At 43.4% G+C, this 16,874-nt stretch overlaps 1 protein-coding gene across 1 annotated transcript; it reads right to left on the bottom strand.

Moving 5' to 3' along the window:
• Positions 1–529: 529 nt before the first annotated feature.
• pole (polymerase (DNA directed), epsilon) lies at positions 530–15,886 on the bottom strand. Its single transcript, XM_069139102.1, has 48 exons — positions 15,706–15,886; positions 15,485–15,620; positions 15,317–15,397; positions 15,174–15,218; positions 15,001–15,093; positions 14,334–14,488; positions 14,094–14,238; positions 13,921–14,001; positions 13,707–13,814; positions 13,510–13,620; positions 13,311–13,396; positions 13,031–13,150; positions 12,810–12,942; positions 12,608–12,721; positions 12,302–12,514; positions 12,117–12,224; positions 11,600–11,728; positions 11,419–11,521; positions 11,165–11,311; positions 10,904–11,049; positions 10,623–10,771; positions 10,412–10,504; positions 9,819–10,121; positions 9,525–9,720; positions 9,140–9,354; positions 8,241–8,343; positions 8,054–8,134; positions 7,843–7,965; positions 7,530–7,739; positions 7,161–7,373; positions 6,911–7,054; positions 6,678–6,818; positions 6,336–6,489; positions 6,001–6,107; positions 5,656–5,832; positions 5,346–5,569; positions 4,956–5,176; positions 4,667–4,871; positions 4,367–4,540; positions 3,725–3,850; positions 2,985–3,117; positions 2,678–2,879; positions 2,467–2,598; positions 2,146–2,339; positions 1,811–2,011; positions 1,545–1,670; positions 1,000–1,089; positions 530–899 (listed from the first exon to the last, which is right to left on the bottom strand). The coding sequence occupies exons 1-48, from the start codon at positions 15,771–15,773 to the stop codon at positions 777–779; spliced, it is 6,882 nt and encodes a 2,293-aa protein (XP_068995203.1). The 5' UTR covers positions 15,774–15,886; the 3' UTR covers positions 530–776.
• Between the last annotated feature and the right edge of the window lie 988 nt (positions 15,887–16,874).

Here is a 16,874-nt window from a genome sequence, read left to right as displayed (position 1 = left end):
AAGGAGGTTAAAGTGATGGTGGGTTAAGATCCCAGCTTATTCACAGTAATCACCAAATATTTCCCCACATTGGATAAAAGCAAAAAATGAATTCACAACCAGACAGAAATGTTTGCTTTTATTATCATTGAAAAATGTCCAGATGAAGGCTTGAAGGCTCAGTTTGCTCAAAGATTCATCAAACATAAAAAAAATCAAAATAGAAATTTGTCAGTCATCTTCAAGGCTGCCCCACCAAATAATCCTTTCACAGATAAAGATTATGCAATAATATTCACTCGTGTTATGTTTCACTGCAAATGGACACAATAAGTGCGGAGTAGAATCAGTTTAAGTTGCTGAAGCTGCACAAGCCGCAGCACCCACATCAGCAGCCCAGTGAGGAGGGAACTCAGATAAGGTGACTACTGATTAGTGAAAGACCTCAGAATATGGCATTCAGGATGTTTTCATTTGTCTCACAACTAGAGTCCAAAGTGGAGCAATGAGTGAAACTATCAACCAGTAAATAAGAAACAGGCAAGTCAAACACTTGGAAAAATATTTATTCACAGGGAAAATCTGCAATTCATACACATACATACCGTAATTGTAAAGTGGCATAATCATGAGTTCAAACCTATCTACAGTGAACATATTTCTTTTCCAACCGTGTCCTGATTACACAGAAAGAGACATCAAGGCTGATGCATCGACAGGTGACGTGAAAGTTTCAGCGTTAAGTATTTCCCATAATTTCCAGTCGTCACAGATGAAGCTGAAGAAGTGTCGGACCTTTAGTGAGCGCTCTGGCTGATCTGAGGATTCATAACAAGCAGCCAGTCAATGGTCTCCTCCAGGAAGCTCATGTTGTAGTGGGACGCTATGTTCCGAAACACCGTGATCTGCTCTGAGAAGCTCTATTGATGGAAAAAAATTAAGAAAAATAAACAGCTGTCATATCTGAATAACCATATGCTTTTTATCATTAAAATGAATGATACGTTTTAGAATAGCAACCTTTTCTAAGAAAGTGAGGTCAAAGTCTCCCGCACATCTGCAGTAGAGCGGCATGTTGGCTTCCTTCACTCCTTTACATTTGGTGCACACCTAAAATCAAACACAGAGCTTTAAGCTGAGGCAGCTTCAGGAGGAACGTGAGAGAATGACACAGACTGACATAAATGGGGTTTGCCTGATCCTCCCCATCTCCATGCTACGCTGTCACCAAGGTTACCCAAATAGATCACGATGTCTCAGGATGCACACTACAACCTGCTTACATTTTTACATGTCTATGGTTCAGCCTGACTTGAAGTCAAAATTGAAAAAGGCTGTTTCAGGTCTGTGGGCCACTATTTAAATAGGCCTGCATAACCCCATTCTGAGCACATTTTATAGGTTAATTTGCAGATGCTGATCAGTTGTCAGCATACCTAACTTGAAACGGTCTCAAATTTAGTGATAGTAGGGCATTTTCTGCTCCATTATGTTTCACTGCTTAAGGGTCTAATTTTGTCAGGTGGTTTCATCTTCTGAGATTATGTGAGCACTGTTTTACTCACCAGGTCCTGCAGTGTGTAGCTCATCAGTTTCTTTTGCAGAGCCTCTACCAGAGCCATCTCAATAGAGTCAGTCTCATACTGTGCCTGGCAGTTGGGGCAGAACCACTGAGGCATGACAGACCCATCCTGAGGAGCAGACAGCACAGTTAATTTCACTGAGATCTCACATCTTCTAGCAGAAAATAATGTGATGGAATTACAATATAATAAGCCTGAAGCTGTTAGAAGAGGAGCACCAGATGGTGATACTGTCTCTCAGCTCATACCTGTGCCACTGATGGGTCTTTGCAAAGGTCCAGGTCACGACAGAAGTTGCAGTGGTGGCAGATGACTTCTGGCAGGATGTATGAGTTACAAGGGTCCCGGAACTGGGCTTCATCTGAAAACTCTCCAACATCCACAAGACGCAGGAGGTCTCTCTTCAGCTTGTTCACCTGATTCACGATGTTGGCATCGAGTGAAAGAACCTGAAGAGAGAAAAGATGGTGAGAAATTAAAATTGTTCAGTGCAGCAAAAACAAACACCTTTGTTATTCTGTCCATCAACTATGATTTCTTAATTTGGCGTGTGCTACTAGTAATGAGGTACTTTGTGTTATACCTGGCAGACGTATTTGACAAACTCTAGTGCTGGGTTGTTGAGTGGCAGGTGTGAACCAGGCAGGATGGGGAACATCTCTGAGGTCTCAGTCACACTCCTGGTTCCAGTCACTTTTTTCTGGATCTTCTGAGTGATGGTGAAAAAGTTTTGCGTCAGCTCGCTGGACACATATTCCTGGGAGAAGGAGATCATTCCTGTAGGGGAGAGATTTAAAAGCTGTAAAGGTGTAACAGACACTAGTCTCTTGTAACTCTAGTGAGTGGAACAAGCAGACCAACTGAAGTCTTTATTATCTGAAGCAGCCTCCAAAAAGCATCTTACCAGGAAGAGCACTCAAATCCCCGACTGCCTGCTGGGAAGCCTGGCTGACTCCACGTCTCTTCACTGGCGTGGCTCCAGGAGCGTTGCGTCTCAGCTCCTCTTTCATGCTGTGGTAGACCGCTGCAATGTAGGCTGGTGTGGAAAAGGTGTGTGTAAGAGTTTAGAGCAGGAAAAGCAAAGAAAGAAACATGTGTGTGTTTATTTTCTTTACCTGAGACAATCATGAGGAAGTATTTCTGGCAGGAGGCGGTTTGGGGAAGATACTGCATTATATTCCAGTTGCTCTCAATCAACTCTTCCACTTCATCTGTCTCTTCATCTCCATCATTTTCCTCAACATCGTCTTCATCTTCATCCTCACTGCCATCCTCATCTCCCTCCCCTCGTCTGGTTTTCTTCCGTTTGGCTCCTTCCTAAAAAACAACAACAATCAGGGCAGGAAAACGAACATTGCACTCAGCTTAGTAAAGTCTTAATTAAAGAAAACAAACTGAGAAGCAAGTTGCAGTTTACAATACCTCTCCATACAAGACACTGGAGGGCAATTTGCCCTTCACGCCGCCATAGTTGGCCGGGTCCATCCACAGCAGGAACTCCCAGCATCGTGAGAAGGAGATGGACAAAGAGTGGAAGATTTCTCTGGAGTGTATGCTGGAGGAGAAACAGTTAGGGTTGTGATAGTTCGTTTTTCTGGCACATGCAAGAATGAAAACATTACAAATTACTTTAAAAAGTAACATTTAAATAGATGAAAATATTCAGAAACATTTAGAGGCGTTGTTGCGCGGTTGATTCAGCTACTTTCAGAAGTGCTGTGCTAATGCTGCCTTGAAAACCAGAAAAACATTTAGTGCAGCCAATAAACAATAACCAAAATTCAGGAAGATATTTCTGTAATTATTCCTTCCATTAGTGTAATGAGCAGGTCTCTTCTTGTAGGTTTGCTTTATGGATATCACTTCCCATGACAGAGACCACAACAGTATCTCTGCTCTAATGGATAATGAGGTTTTTCTCTGATTTTAGTGTTCTGGCTCCAACTTCAGACCACTGAAGACAAACAGATACAAAAACTTATTAACTGGCTCAGCTGGCTGTTAATACGTAGTTTTTAGAACATTTTATGTAGAAATTCGCGCAATATTTGTATTTACTCTATCCATGTATTTATGTAAAATAATAAATCAGGGAAAAAAGTAACAGAAATTAAGCATAAATATGCCTTTACAAGGATTCATGGATGGTATAAATGTCTGACCTGTTAGTGATGTAATCTACATAGCCGATGGCATCATCTGTCCTCCGTTTTTTAGTACACAGGATGATCCTGTTAAAGTTTCCGTACACCACAGTGGAGCCCAGACGTTTGAACTCTGCAACCAACCTGACAATAGAACGAGAGGAATTAATGGAGGAACAGGATACTGTAGATGTCACACTTTTAACACGAGGCGGGGATGTATGAAAATTGATAATCACAGTTGATATAATCTTGTACAATTTCCTAACAGGCATTATGAGTTTAATCTAAATCAAAGCCAAACATAAATAAGAATAGCACAGTTGATGTCTTCGGTTACCTCAACCTCACTTGAGCTCCTGCGTTTTGATATCTACAGGGTCCTGATACATACACAGAAGATGGAAAATTGTCTAATCATCATATTTGGTTGCAACTAATGTTATTTAAGTACTTTGATGAGTGCAGATACACACAGCTGATTCCCAAAACCCCTTTAGCACTTTACTAATTGATGGGAATAGAGCTACTGAGATTAATGGAGAACAAATCCCAAACTGCTGCCTCTACTGGGGATAACACAGTTTGTCTCAAACAGGATTTTACCATTAGTTAAAAAAAAAAAAAAGGATTCTGCATTACAAAGGACTTGTCACTCACTGCAGAAACACCTTCTTCATCATGTTGTGCAGGGTGCGATGCAGTGCAGGGTCATAGAGCAACGAGCTTGGAGAGTGCAGCCAGCGATAGAAGTGCATCACCTGGTTGTCTGCGTACACGTTGTGGTACTGTGTGATCTCCCTGACCCATCCAACCACCATGCTCTTTAAGATCCTGCTCACACAACACAGAACACATGACTTGCTTCTGTAAGCAATGAGGCACAACCACATCACACCTCTGCTGTTAGACCAGATGCATGTCAGTTTAAACTGTCATGCGCAACAGATCTTTACACACCTGAAGGTGTTGGAGCAGAGAGCGGTCTCATCGTAGCTAGCGAGAGCGCTTGCACCCTGGTTTCCTGACATCATCTCCTCCAGTGAGGCCTGCTGGATCACATCAAAACTGATGCCCAGACTGGCTCCGCCCTCCATGTCGTTGACATGCTGCGACTGGAGGATGGTGTTCACTGCCAGGCTCTGCAAGTCCAGCTCCACACATACTGGAAGACACATGATAATCCATGAATGCAGAGAAAGACACTTCAGAAATGGCTCTTTCCTGTGAGTTCCTGGCGTTCAAGTACCTGTGGAATAACATCCTTGAGCATTGATCTCTACAGAGCCCCTGTCATCACTCTCCATGACCAGACGACTGTCATCAGCCTCTTTCCCTCCGAGGTCAGGCCTGGCTGTGGGTGAAAGCCAGAGCAGGTGGTTGTGTTTCCGTAGATGTCTTGCCAGGAATAAGTCTGAGCCAAAGATGGACACATCCTGGGGCAAGTTCCCCACAGGTAGGTGGTAATACCTGAAAGTGAGAGACATTATACGAGTTTGAAAAATTCCCACGTTTCATGAAACATAATTTATCATATAAAAATACAGACTGAAAATATACTTTATCGTAGTGAGTAGGTAAGAGGTTGGCAGAGGTCTTGGGCTAATACAAAAAAAGAAAGAGTCCCTCTAGTTCATACCTGGCCATGTCAAAAGCTTGTGAGAGGCAGCTGTCCAGGTTGAGGTAGTGGCGGATCATGCGCCGGGCACCGTGGCGTTGCCAGTCCAGCACATTGTAGTTGATCTCATCAACCACATGTACCGGAACAACCGGGAACTCCTCCAGGACTGGCATCCCTGCTGCCAATCGCCGCAACTCCCAGTTCGACTGCAAGGCGATGAGGGTGGGCCCACGACGCTCCTCCTGTAAACAGACACTTGCCAATTTAGTCACATGAACATCATTCATAGTGTCTCATACAAGATATTAGTATGAAGAGTGTATTTTACCTTGTAGTTTAGCAGAATGCGTTGCAGTGCGCGGGAGATAGCCTTCATGTCATTTTCAGCCCGAACCTCGAACAGGTGTTTCTCTGGAGGCAGCAGCTCCTCTGTGGTCTTCTCCAGGAGGGCGGTGCGTTCAGCTGCATAGAGGTTACTCAGGTTGGGCATCTGGTTGCTCCGAACCTAAAAACACAATTGAAAGTCAAATTTTTTAGCATTATTCTCAAGGGTAAAAGTGAAAGCAAATTTCTTGTCTGGGAGATTTAAAAAAAAAAAAAAAAAACCAAAAAAACCCAGTAAGATGTGCACAGAGATCAACACTACATGCTGGGAAGAATGTATTATTCTTACTGTGTCCAGGACAAAGATGCTGGCTTTGCGCTGAGAGGGAATGAACAGGCCAAACAGAGCCTTGTGGCCTTGACTGTGGTGATACAAGTACATGTGGCGAACACTCCCTTCGGAGCAGAAAAACAAAACACAGTAATGTAAAACTTGCATACAGCAAAGTTCATGTGCAGAATATCACAAATACTGTGTTACAGCCCACTTGTTCACCAGGAAAACCTTTGTTTTGGTCTAGATAAATATTTACCAACTTGAGATGGGACCACTTTAATGGTATAGAAAACAAACAAAACAGTGATCTCTGTTTTGACATGAACAGTGTTTTAGACTGTTCTTACCAGGCTCCAGGTAGCTGAACTGGGCCAGAGACCTCATGTCCAGATGCTCCAGATCGAAAGTGTCGGCCTCCCTGCCAGCCAGATCTCTCATGACATATTTATTGACCATACACACACATCCGAGCTGCACCAGTGCACGAAAAAGCAAAGGGACCTGAGAGGACAATGAGGAGCTCACATTAATCCTGTTTATGACTGTATACAGACATTCTGCACATGTTTATGCACTTTAGTTTAGTACAATGTCACCACAGTGGGATCATTCATAATACATCGGGCTCACACATACACAGAGCACCGTGACAGAAGTTAATAAAATACTGGAGGTAAATATATAAGAACCTGTGTTTCATAGACGCCTTCAATGTCGGGTGCAGAGAGGTCTGCGTTGATCTCGTTGATGTGCTCCTGGTACATGTCCTCCGGTACACAGTACTCGTAAAGGTAGTACACCATGTTGGAGCGAGGCAGCATGCGGTTCACCTGGAGTCACACAATTGTTACTATGGCAACTCACGCTTTTAGCATTTAAGGTGACTACAATGTGTGTTTCACTGGATTTTCTTAGTGCTTGCCTTTTTGTACGTGGCTCCCTCCTCCTGTTTTGGGACTTTCTGATTGACGTAGAAGACACGGGGGATGTTGAGTTTCATGCAGTGGAGATCATTTCCAATCACAGCCCACAACTTATACAGACCAGGGTGACTAGTCTCTGCAATCTGAGAGGCAGGAGGAAACAGGACATAACAACATGAAGTTAGTTTCTTTTTTCTTTGGTTGTTTAATAAGTGATTTGAGGACGACTTTGGGGTGACGTTGCCCCACCTGCACAATTTGCCATGGCATGTCTAGGATGCTGCGTGCTGTTCTGCGGAGGAAGCTTCCCAGGCCGGTGGTGGGGCCATCTCTGACCACTCTTCCACCGATAGGCTGAGCTTCGCCGTCCAGCAACCTCCTTCTCTTCTTTCTCTCCTTCCTCTGCCTCATCTGCAGCTCCCACTTTTTCTTATGGTAACGCAGCCACACTAGGCGCTCCTCCTGCACGCAGACACAGTTGTTAAAACTAGTGCCAGTCAAAACATATTAAAGGAATTCTCAAACAAAGTTAAAATTGTCTACAATGATCTGTCATTTCAAATGCACTGTAAATGCATCATATATTGAATTAGTACATCGACACTGCTGCTTTCCTACCCGTGTGTTTCCCTTAGGTGGGGGTGGTCCCAGGATCTCTCTCCAGGACTGTGTGAGCTCGACGTCCTGAGACTCCACCTGGCTGTCGACTCCCTGTGAAGCGCGCTTCCGCTTGGTGCAGATGAGGATGGCCGGCTGCAGGGGTCTGGCTGGCACCCCAAAGTCCTCTATGTCATCAGCTTGGCCTGCTTCAAGAGGCTGACGGGCCACCTGAGAGAGACGAGGATATTCAGCGAAGAAACAAGTGGTTGGTGACACAAGTGTGTTTTCAATGTTGACAGTTTGATTGGATATGTTGGTGAGGTGAACCGACCTGTCTCTTGCCCTCACTGGTAAATAGCTCGCTAATTTTCTTCTGCTTGTAGATATCATTCTTCTCCAAGAGCTTCTTATGAAGCCAGTCGGGATGCCTCACTCTGGGAACAGGATTCTTCACCTTTTGATGAACAGAAGCAATTCAATGTCTATAAAAACTTGTGATTTACTGAAAATAATTGATCAATTAGTTTTTTTTGTTTTTTTACCTGTTGCAGAGCAGCAGGGATGGTGATGATTTTCTGGATTGCACTTCCCAACCTCTCTATGTAATAGCTCCAATCAAGGATCTGCAGAGACCGAAAACAAAACAAATATGATAGAAGATCAGACAAACAAATTCAGACAGGAAACTAAGGGCTGGACCATCTGTTGTATGCTGTTCTGAAAACTCACAGAGCGGATGTCCAAGTCATGCAGGCTGGGCGTCTTCAGCCACTTACGAAGGAAATGTTTCTTCACACTAGGCTCTGCCTGGAAGATGGCCAGAGGAATGGCCCTGATGGAGGGAAACACAAATCAGTCAGTGTCAAGGATCAAAGCTTTTACTGCTAGTAATATTACAAAGTGTTTGTTCTCTACAGACATTTAACATTAGGATATAAACTGAGGCCATTTCATTTGGTGCTGATAATACCACAAAAATCTATCAGATCTATCATCATGGCAGTGTGCTTCTCAACTCAGCTGCTTGTTATTTGTTTTGGCATTCATGCCTTTTTTGAATGGAGAGAAGAACGACGTGCAGCAAAAGTCCTGAACCAGGAACATTTCAGGAACACGTCTTGTCTCTTAACAAGGTCACAAAACGCCTGAGTCAAATCAGTGTTTCATGAGTAACAATCTCATTTATCAAATATACTGAAGTCCTGTGATAAAACCGCTGATCTACATCCCGATAGTAACCTACTGGGACATTATTAAGACAAGTTGATGAAGCTGTATCTTCATCACTGGGACACTGTAACAGATTGGAACTAGTGTTAATGTTAAAAAAAAAAAAAAGTGTCTGCAGTGAAAAGGATGGAGCCAATGGAGACTACAAACCTGCTCCCACTGCTGGATCTAATAAAGCACATTATGGTTAGTAAATTGATACTGTATCACCTTAGCCTTAAGCTTTTATATAGTATACATTTACACATTAAAAGAAGTTGTATTGTGATTTCATGGCTAAGCAGCGGTGTGAATGAGGCTCCAGTTGTTGCCTTGGGCCACCTTCATTTGTGAAACCGTCAAACATGTTTACTGTGTGACAGTAGCGTTTTGTTGCAAACAGCCTTATGTTGCCCCACCTTTCTGTGACAGGGGAACCCTCAGGTTTTCGGGAGATGACGTAGCGACAGCTCAGACCAGCATCTTTCACCATCTGGTCTCCCAGGAACTCTGCCAGTCTCTTAGCTGTGCTGATAGACGTAGACTTCTGCTCTCCGTAGTCCTCAAGCTTTCTGGACATTGAACGATTCTCTGAAACCAGTTCGAACAGCTCCGCGTCTGGCATGTTGGCAGCCTGGAAAACCAGCAAAACAAATCAATCAGCCTTTTGTGATAAAGAAAAAAAAAATACATTTCTCTGAAAATGTTGCAAAGTAATCTAAGGACGGTCAGTGACACAGTTTGGAAACATGATACGAAATGCCTCGTAACTATGAACTAATTATAATATTAAAATATCTTGACCTTGCTGTAAAGCACATCCAGCCAGTAGTCTGCCACTTTGGCCACAGACGCGTACACCTCCTCCAGAGTGGTACCTTTGAGAAAAGCCTCAAACACAGATGACTGGAAAATCTTAATGAGCTGGAGCTCTCCTCTTCTTTTCACTTCAAAACCCTTCAGCTCGGCCAGAGAGCCGTCCTCATTAAACACAGCGTACCTGAAAACAACAGAGAAGAGAGCCAACAAATCATTAAATAGAGTTTGATCTTTAATCACAGCAAACAACAACAGTTAGACTTAAAACTGTTGCCAAACCTCTTCTTCAGCTTCTTGCCTTCCTCTTTCGAGGCAGGCAGGATCATTGCCAGGTACGGCCCGTCCACCTCGAAGAAGATGCTGTTCTCCGCCCTGATGTTGTACATGAGGGACGCGGGGTCGACCAGCTCGTGGTACTGATCGTTGGTGAATCCCTCCTTCACCATGATGTTCAGCATGGCCCCTGGGTAGGAGATGGTCACCTTGGGCTTCTTCTCATTACTGGTCTTTACCACAAAGTTCTCAGGGAAGGTGTTGGGTAGGACACACCAGATACCATCAGTGTCCAACTCGAGGGGCCTCCTGAGTCGCAGGGAGGAACAAGACGAACGTGTGAGGATGGAAAATTATTGAAGTATTTTTACAGCTGACCTGCAACATACAATGTATATAGTAAACTGCTTGGGTTACAGAAAAACAGTGAAAGAAAAACCATGATGTGGGAGCTGGATTCAAGCGCGCATGTTGTCAGGAATCTGCTGATAAAACACTCTTAAACACGGCGGCGGATCTCTTCCAGTCTCTTCTGAGTCACATCTGACAGAGAAGGCACTTCCTGGAATCAGGTGTCACATTATCACTATGACACTCACCCTATTTGTTCGATGAGCTCTCTGGCCTGAGTGATAATGTTGGCGCCAGTGTAGCACACAATGCCAGCCATCTCCATGGAGTACCAGCGGGCCCTGCCGGGCACACAAACACAGCATCAGCCCCGAGTCATTTCACATCAGCAAAAGGCCTAAGAGCTCAAATAACAGCGCAAGTGGATATCTGATGACTGAATGATGAGCCGCCTCGCACCCTTTCCTCATAACGTAGCCGTAGAAAGAGTTGAGGATGCACTTGTGAGCCAGCTGAAGAGAGTCGTACAGGATCTCCATGTTTTTGCAGCGCTTCACCTCAGCAGCATCTCCGCTGTCCTGAGCTGATGATAGTTTCTTCTTCCACACCTTAAAAAAACAAAGCAATAAAGAAAATCTTTACAGAAAATAATTATGATAAACAAGAGAAACCAAGTACAATATGCAATTACAAATAACTAAACAGCTACAGAAAAGGTTAATTTTTTTTAATATCAATACCTTGTGAAGACCTTTGAATTCATAACGTCGATCTCTAAAAGCTCTGACTGTGTCGACATAGAAGGAGTTTTCTCTCTGACAGATGGTGGTAACTCGCTCCTCCAGCCGGGTAACGTGCGTCTTCTTGTAGGCCTTCTTACAGTAGTCTGATACAAAGAAAAGACAAGTCCAACTACGCTTGGGGCAAGCAATGATTTACACTGCATATAACAAACATATCTACAGGGAGCAGCCAATAAATAAACAAATAAAATAAAGCACCTGCCAGCCGTTTCTTCTCGTGTTTGGCCTGCTCTTCCCTGTTGAGTGTGTGAAAGGCCCGAGGTGGACCGTTGGGGAACAGCGACGGGAACTTCTCCGACTCAAGTTGCTGCTGGATGCGGTGGAACTCACTGCGGCCCGCAGGCACTGCAGAGAGACGTGGAAAGGTGGGAAAAGTGGCTTTATACCGTGGCCCTGAGTGAAACAAACACTTATCATATCCAGGCAAATACAATTATACAACATTGACTTACTGATTTCGCCTCTCCATTGCCAGGCCATCCTCCTCTGGCAGGACGCACCGGGCTTGTTAAAGTCACAGGCAGCACACGTGGCCTCATCAACTGTAGCGGATGGCTACAATAATAGAGAATAAACATACTGAATTCCATGCATTTCTATGTTATCCTATTTTTGTTTATTATTCTATTTTACCTGCAGACGGTTGGTGAGAATGATATTGGGGTACATCGCCCCGACATCCAGATGGTAGATGAGGGGGCATTCGATCCTGTTTGGAACCTCCTTCAGGGAAGTCAGCTTGTTTTTGATTTCATCGCAGACCTGAGAAAGCAGTTACTTCATAACTTCAGACTGAAAAAACTAAAAAGAAACACACCCAGGGTTCTTGCAGCTTTTTTAAGTTCAAGAACTTTTCAAGCTCTTTCACGGTAGCTACACCAAAACCTTCTTGACTCTCAACTGTTACTACAAATAAAGTTTACGGAATTAATTTATACCCATAGCAATCAATGTCTATTGACACTTTGTTTATTTCACAAGCAGCTATATATATGATCAAATTATCCTAGAAAATTCAAGCATTTTCAAGGAATATATTTGAATTCATGCGTGTTCCTAAGCTTGAAACATAACAGTTAAAATTAAACATTTTTCAAACTTTCAAAGCTTGAACCCTGCACACCATGTAATAAATGGAAAGTCTACACACCTCATTGAAGTTGGTGACTTGCTCCAAAGGGATTTTCTCCTCCTCCTCGATGGCGTGACGCATCGTTCTCTCAACTCTTTGCAGCAGGAAGTCAAATGCAGCCGGGTTCTGTTGACAAAAACCAAACCAATCGTTCACATTTAAAACACAAAACCATGATGAAGAAGAAGAGGAAGTGGCTGTACCATTTTGAATCGGCACGGGATGTCACTGCGAAACACTCCAGACTCCAGTGCCTCCACGTGGCCGCCTACGTAGGTCTCAGAGTCCATAACGTGGCCGTCGTCCGTCAGCTTGTTGAAGACCTGCTCCTGCTTGTTGGGGAAGACGATGTTGGCGTGGAAGGCCTGCACCATGAGTAAGGCTTCACACAGAGTCCCAGAGCCTTTACGCAGCACCTGATAGGACGTGTAAGAAAAGAAATAAAATATTATCCCAATGTTTTTTTGGATACAAGTCTTCTTTTACAACACAAGCTCATCAGCACAAACCTCATCGGGCTCCATGGGGATGATGGTGCACAGAGCGAAGATGAAGGGGTGAACATATTTCATGTACAGGTAATATGTGGCAACAGCATCTGACACAGAGTAGGTCGCTAAAGTCTGGCAGAAAGACAGAGAAAAGAAAAAGTCAATAAAATCGTATCTCCCCCTTTAAAACACCTAAAATATTTATTTTCTACATGTGTACCTGCGGCTCCTCAGTTGCCATGCGGCACATTTCCTCTGGGTCCAGCTCCACTGGGTCGTAGCCCAACTTGGCCTTTGCTGCTGCCTTCAGATTGTGACTTCCCACCGGCAAGTAGCTGTCCCTCTTTACCCACCTGACACACAGTAGAGGCATGTTGGGTTGACTACAAGTAAACCTGTACCACACTGATATCATGTTAACAGTGTCAGAGGTGCTCACACCTTAAGCAGTCCATGTGGATGGCTTGACTGGACTTGTACTCTCCCTGGCCGTCCTTCTGGAAACCGATCTCCCTGTACATGCTCAGTCCATGAAGGGCAGCTCGAGTTTCAACAAACGGCCTGAAGAGAATCATAATAGCAAGAAAGAGGTGGAGGAGAAAGATGAAAGGTAAAGACCACGAGTAATATAAGTCAGTAAGATGTTTTACACAAACAATAAAACACCAGAGTAATCAAAGTTAATAAGATGTTTTACAGAAACAGTAAAACACCAGCTCACCAATCGAAGAAGTCTCCATTGTAGGTTACAAAGACGTTTGGCTTGGTTTCTTGAACGTGATCAAACCACCTTTGAATGAGGGCTGCCTGCAACCAGTCATGTTACAGCATCTTATTACACTGACACAAACATACAGCATTGTACTATATAAAAAAAGCGCTTATACATGTAGTATATGTGCAGTTCTGCCGCTACATACCTCATCATCCTCATTAAAAACAGTGAAAGGCCCTTCATATTCAGGTTTGGGAGTGAACTCAAAATCCTCAATGTTCTCAGAGACGATCTCTCTGTTTGTGATTAGGAACCCCTAAACAAAAATAAAAAAATAAAGAGTTTGTAAAAGGGATACATACAATAAGCACTGAAACACAACATGAACTAAATGAAAGTCACCTGTCCATCTATCATGTAGGACATCATCATAATCTGATCGGTCTCTGCGTCTGGGAATTTCAGGGGAAGTTTGGTGGTCTCGATGTCAAAAGCCAAAACAACCGGGTCCTGAAAGAAGAAACGAATGACACCATGTTTTCTGGAGAAGCTCAGACATGAGGGAATCCTTCTGAGTGAATGACAAATCTCATGTTGTGACACAAAGTCTTCATACCGGTCGCTCCACGAGGTCGTCTCTTCGCACAATCTCTGGTAGGTAAGCGTTGCCTCTGTATCGAACGTTGTACCAGTGGGCCTGAGAAGTACACAGAACATATATTAGAAGAACAAGCACATGTCTCTGAAAGAATTCCTTAAAACCTGAGGAAAACAGAAAGCTGTTCTTACCACATGGATCTTGAGGTCGATGGACAGGCGCACGTGGTAAGGCACATCATACTCTCTCATGTCCACAATGTTGTCTAACTGATCTGAAATACTCTTCAACATCCCATCTTCATCTGCTGAGGTCACGTTGCCCCCTGATAAGGCGCTGAAAAACCAACAAAGGCCCCCACAGATCATAAAAAAACTAGAAATATCAGTGTGAACCTCAGGAACCTGATGAGATCGATCGTTTGGCGATACCTCGATAACATTGAGGTGTAGACGTCATTGGACTGTTCCCTTTCTCTGTTCTTGCGTACGGCGGGAGAGATCTCTCGCTTGACCTTGACGAGGTCGTCCACGGTGTTGAATGACAATTTGATGTAGCTTCTCTTCAGTCCGACGAGATGGTTCGGCTGGGGAGGAACAGGTCAGCAAAGTGAGCACGTTTGCGTGCCTGGAGAACTTCACATCAACACAATGCAAGAAGTTGGATCCCCCCCCCCCCCATATTTGAAATGCAGATATTTTTTAACACTTTTGGCCAAGTGCTGATGTATAAACATGTATTTTTTTTTTCCACCTACTTGAAGAGAAAACCAGGTGTCTTCTGTCCGAGAATGAACATACTAATATGCATACTCTTATTGTGATTACCCACTGCGTGAAGAACAAAAAACAGGGGGCAGGGGGAATACTAGATTTTAAAGCCTTTTGTCAGCCCATAACGATAACGTGCATATGTTATCTTGCGTCCCTCATCAACAACACTAAGTGGCCAATACCATCGTATACTGTGGCTCAAATAATATAATATGTGTTTTTATCAATGTGGTTGTTGTGTTCAAATGTTCCCACTTTGATTTTGTTTATTTAAAGTTTGATTCACTTGAATACTTTAGAAGGACACTAAAAACAAAACTCTCACCAGGTCCAGGTCCTCTTTTGGGAGAATTTCAAGCTTTGCCACTTTTCCTTGGAACTTCTTAGACAAGTATGAGATGACTTCTCTCTCACAGTTCTGGAACAAACATTGTCGTTAAGTTTAAAAAAAATAAAAATGTTTACATGGCACAACAACCAGCTCAGTCACTCACTCACCTTTTTAGTAGCAAGGTAAAAATATGGCTTGAAGGGGAGAGCCACCTACAGGTAGTAAATATCACGGGGGATATGTTAGAGCAATGGAAACGTACAGGGATATAATCTATAATAATTGATCATCTTTTTTTTTACCAACACACCTTGAACCTGCTCCCATCCTCCTGTATGAAATAATAATCCACAGCACTGATCATCCGCTTGTCATCATCCAGGATCTCTGTCTGGAAGAGCAGAGGAGTAAAAAAAAAACTATTTAGTGAGATCTCTTCCCTTGGAGAAAATCCACATGACACCCAGTGTAGACTTACAGGGTGCATGTTGATCAGCCAGCCTGTTTTCTCCCCGGGCTCCTTCATCCTGTCGAACCCGAAGCGGGTGTCCATCTCGTCGGTGAACTGGCTGCGCTCCAGCCGCTTGAGGGCCGACATCGAGGAGCCATCGTCCCTGGTTCAAACACACATAAACAGCCACAATAAGCTCTCTGTTTCCCTCGGTCACCTTATACATTTTATCTGTGTAAACCACTTACTGGTTTTCCTGATCTCCTCCACTTTGTCCCCGGTTAAATTTGTACCGTCCACTGTTCTGCAGAACCATCGTCTATCGAGCAGTTCCGGCAACAAAACCGCGAAATAAAACGAACACCCGCTCAGTTTGGAGAACGACGCGAGTAAAGCCGCATTTGAAAATACTTTTCTGTTGTTTCAAAGGTCTGTCTTCTGACTTTGTTCGCTGTCACTGACACGGGTTGTTTTCTGACTTTGGCGCGTTCCTGCAGTTCCCGCGAGATCAGCGCCGCGAGCAGGCAGAACGAAGATCGTTTATAAAAAGCTATGTCACTCAAACAGAAATTTCTGCACCGATTTACGATCTCTTTGGAAATCTTTTGGTCTTTCGCCCACCATTAAACTGAATGCTGCGTTCATTCAAATTGGGAGTTTTCAGTTTCCGACAGTTGAATATACTGTTCTCATACTAAGTTGTAGCCTATTGAGTAGGCTACCTGGGATTATCTTTGAAAGATTTGATATGCATCATGAAAGCCACTTATACCACAACAGACATCTGAAGACGACTGTGTACCAAGAAAAAAATAGACCTACCAAAACTGCAACAGAGGGTCAACTAATAGATTAGATAATAACAATAGGACTAAAATATTATAGCTCTCTGAATCCAGCTTTTCTAAAATGAATATTTACTTTAGTTACTTCCTTTAGGTTCCTTTAGTCCTCCATGATAATAAACTGAATATCTTTTGTGGACTGTGGGTCGGGACCGAAGAAGACATTAAGCTGCACTTTGGGTTTTGTCACTGTTTGTCAGACTGGCAAGACCAAACAGCTAATTGATTAATCAAGAAAATAATCAGCGTGGTTTCCTTTTGTTTAGTGTTCCTCTGTATGACACTTTGGATCAATTGCATTGTCTTTAGCCTACTGTATGAATAAAGTTGAGCTCAGGATCGGTGTATGACAGCAGACTTGGTTGTGTGAGAGTATGAAAAAAATACTCGACACTGATATTTTGATGTAATGACATTGAATGACATGGATGCTTCATGATATTTGCATGTTCATCTTCCTTTCAGGCCTTTTAAAAAAAAAAAATTCCCCTCGGGGATTAATAAAGTAAATACCTACCTACCTACCTACCTTCCTAGTGCGGCTTTCAGACAATGATACTTAGGCTACATGT

Source organism: Embiotoca jacksoni, unplaced genomic scaffold (genome assembly GCF_022577435.1).
Source record: "Embiotoca jacksoni isolate LCO1_2020_lvr unplaced genomic scaffold, fEmbJac1.0.p SCAF_8, whole genome shotgun sequence".
NCBI classification, from domain to species: domain Eukaryota; kingdom Metazoa; phylum Chordata; class Actinopteri; family Embiotocidae; genus Embiotoca; species Embiotoca jacksoni.
The sequence above is the reverse complement of the archived record's forward strand: the minus strand, read 5'-3'. Positions and strand labels throughout refer to the sequence as shown.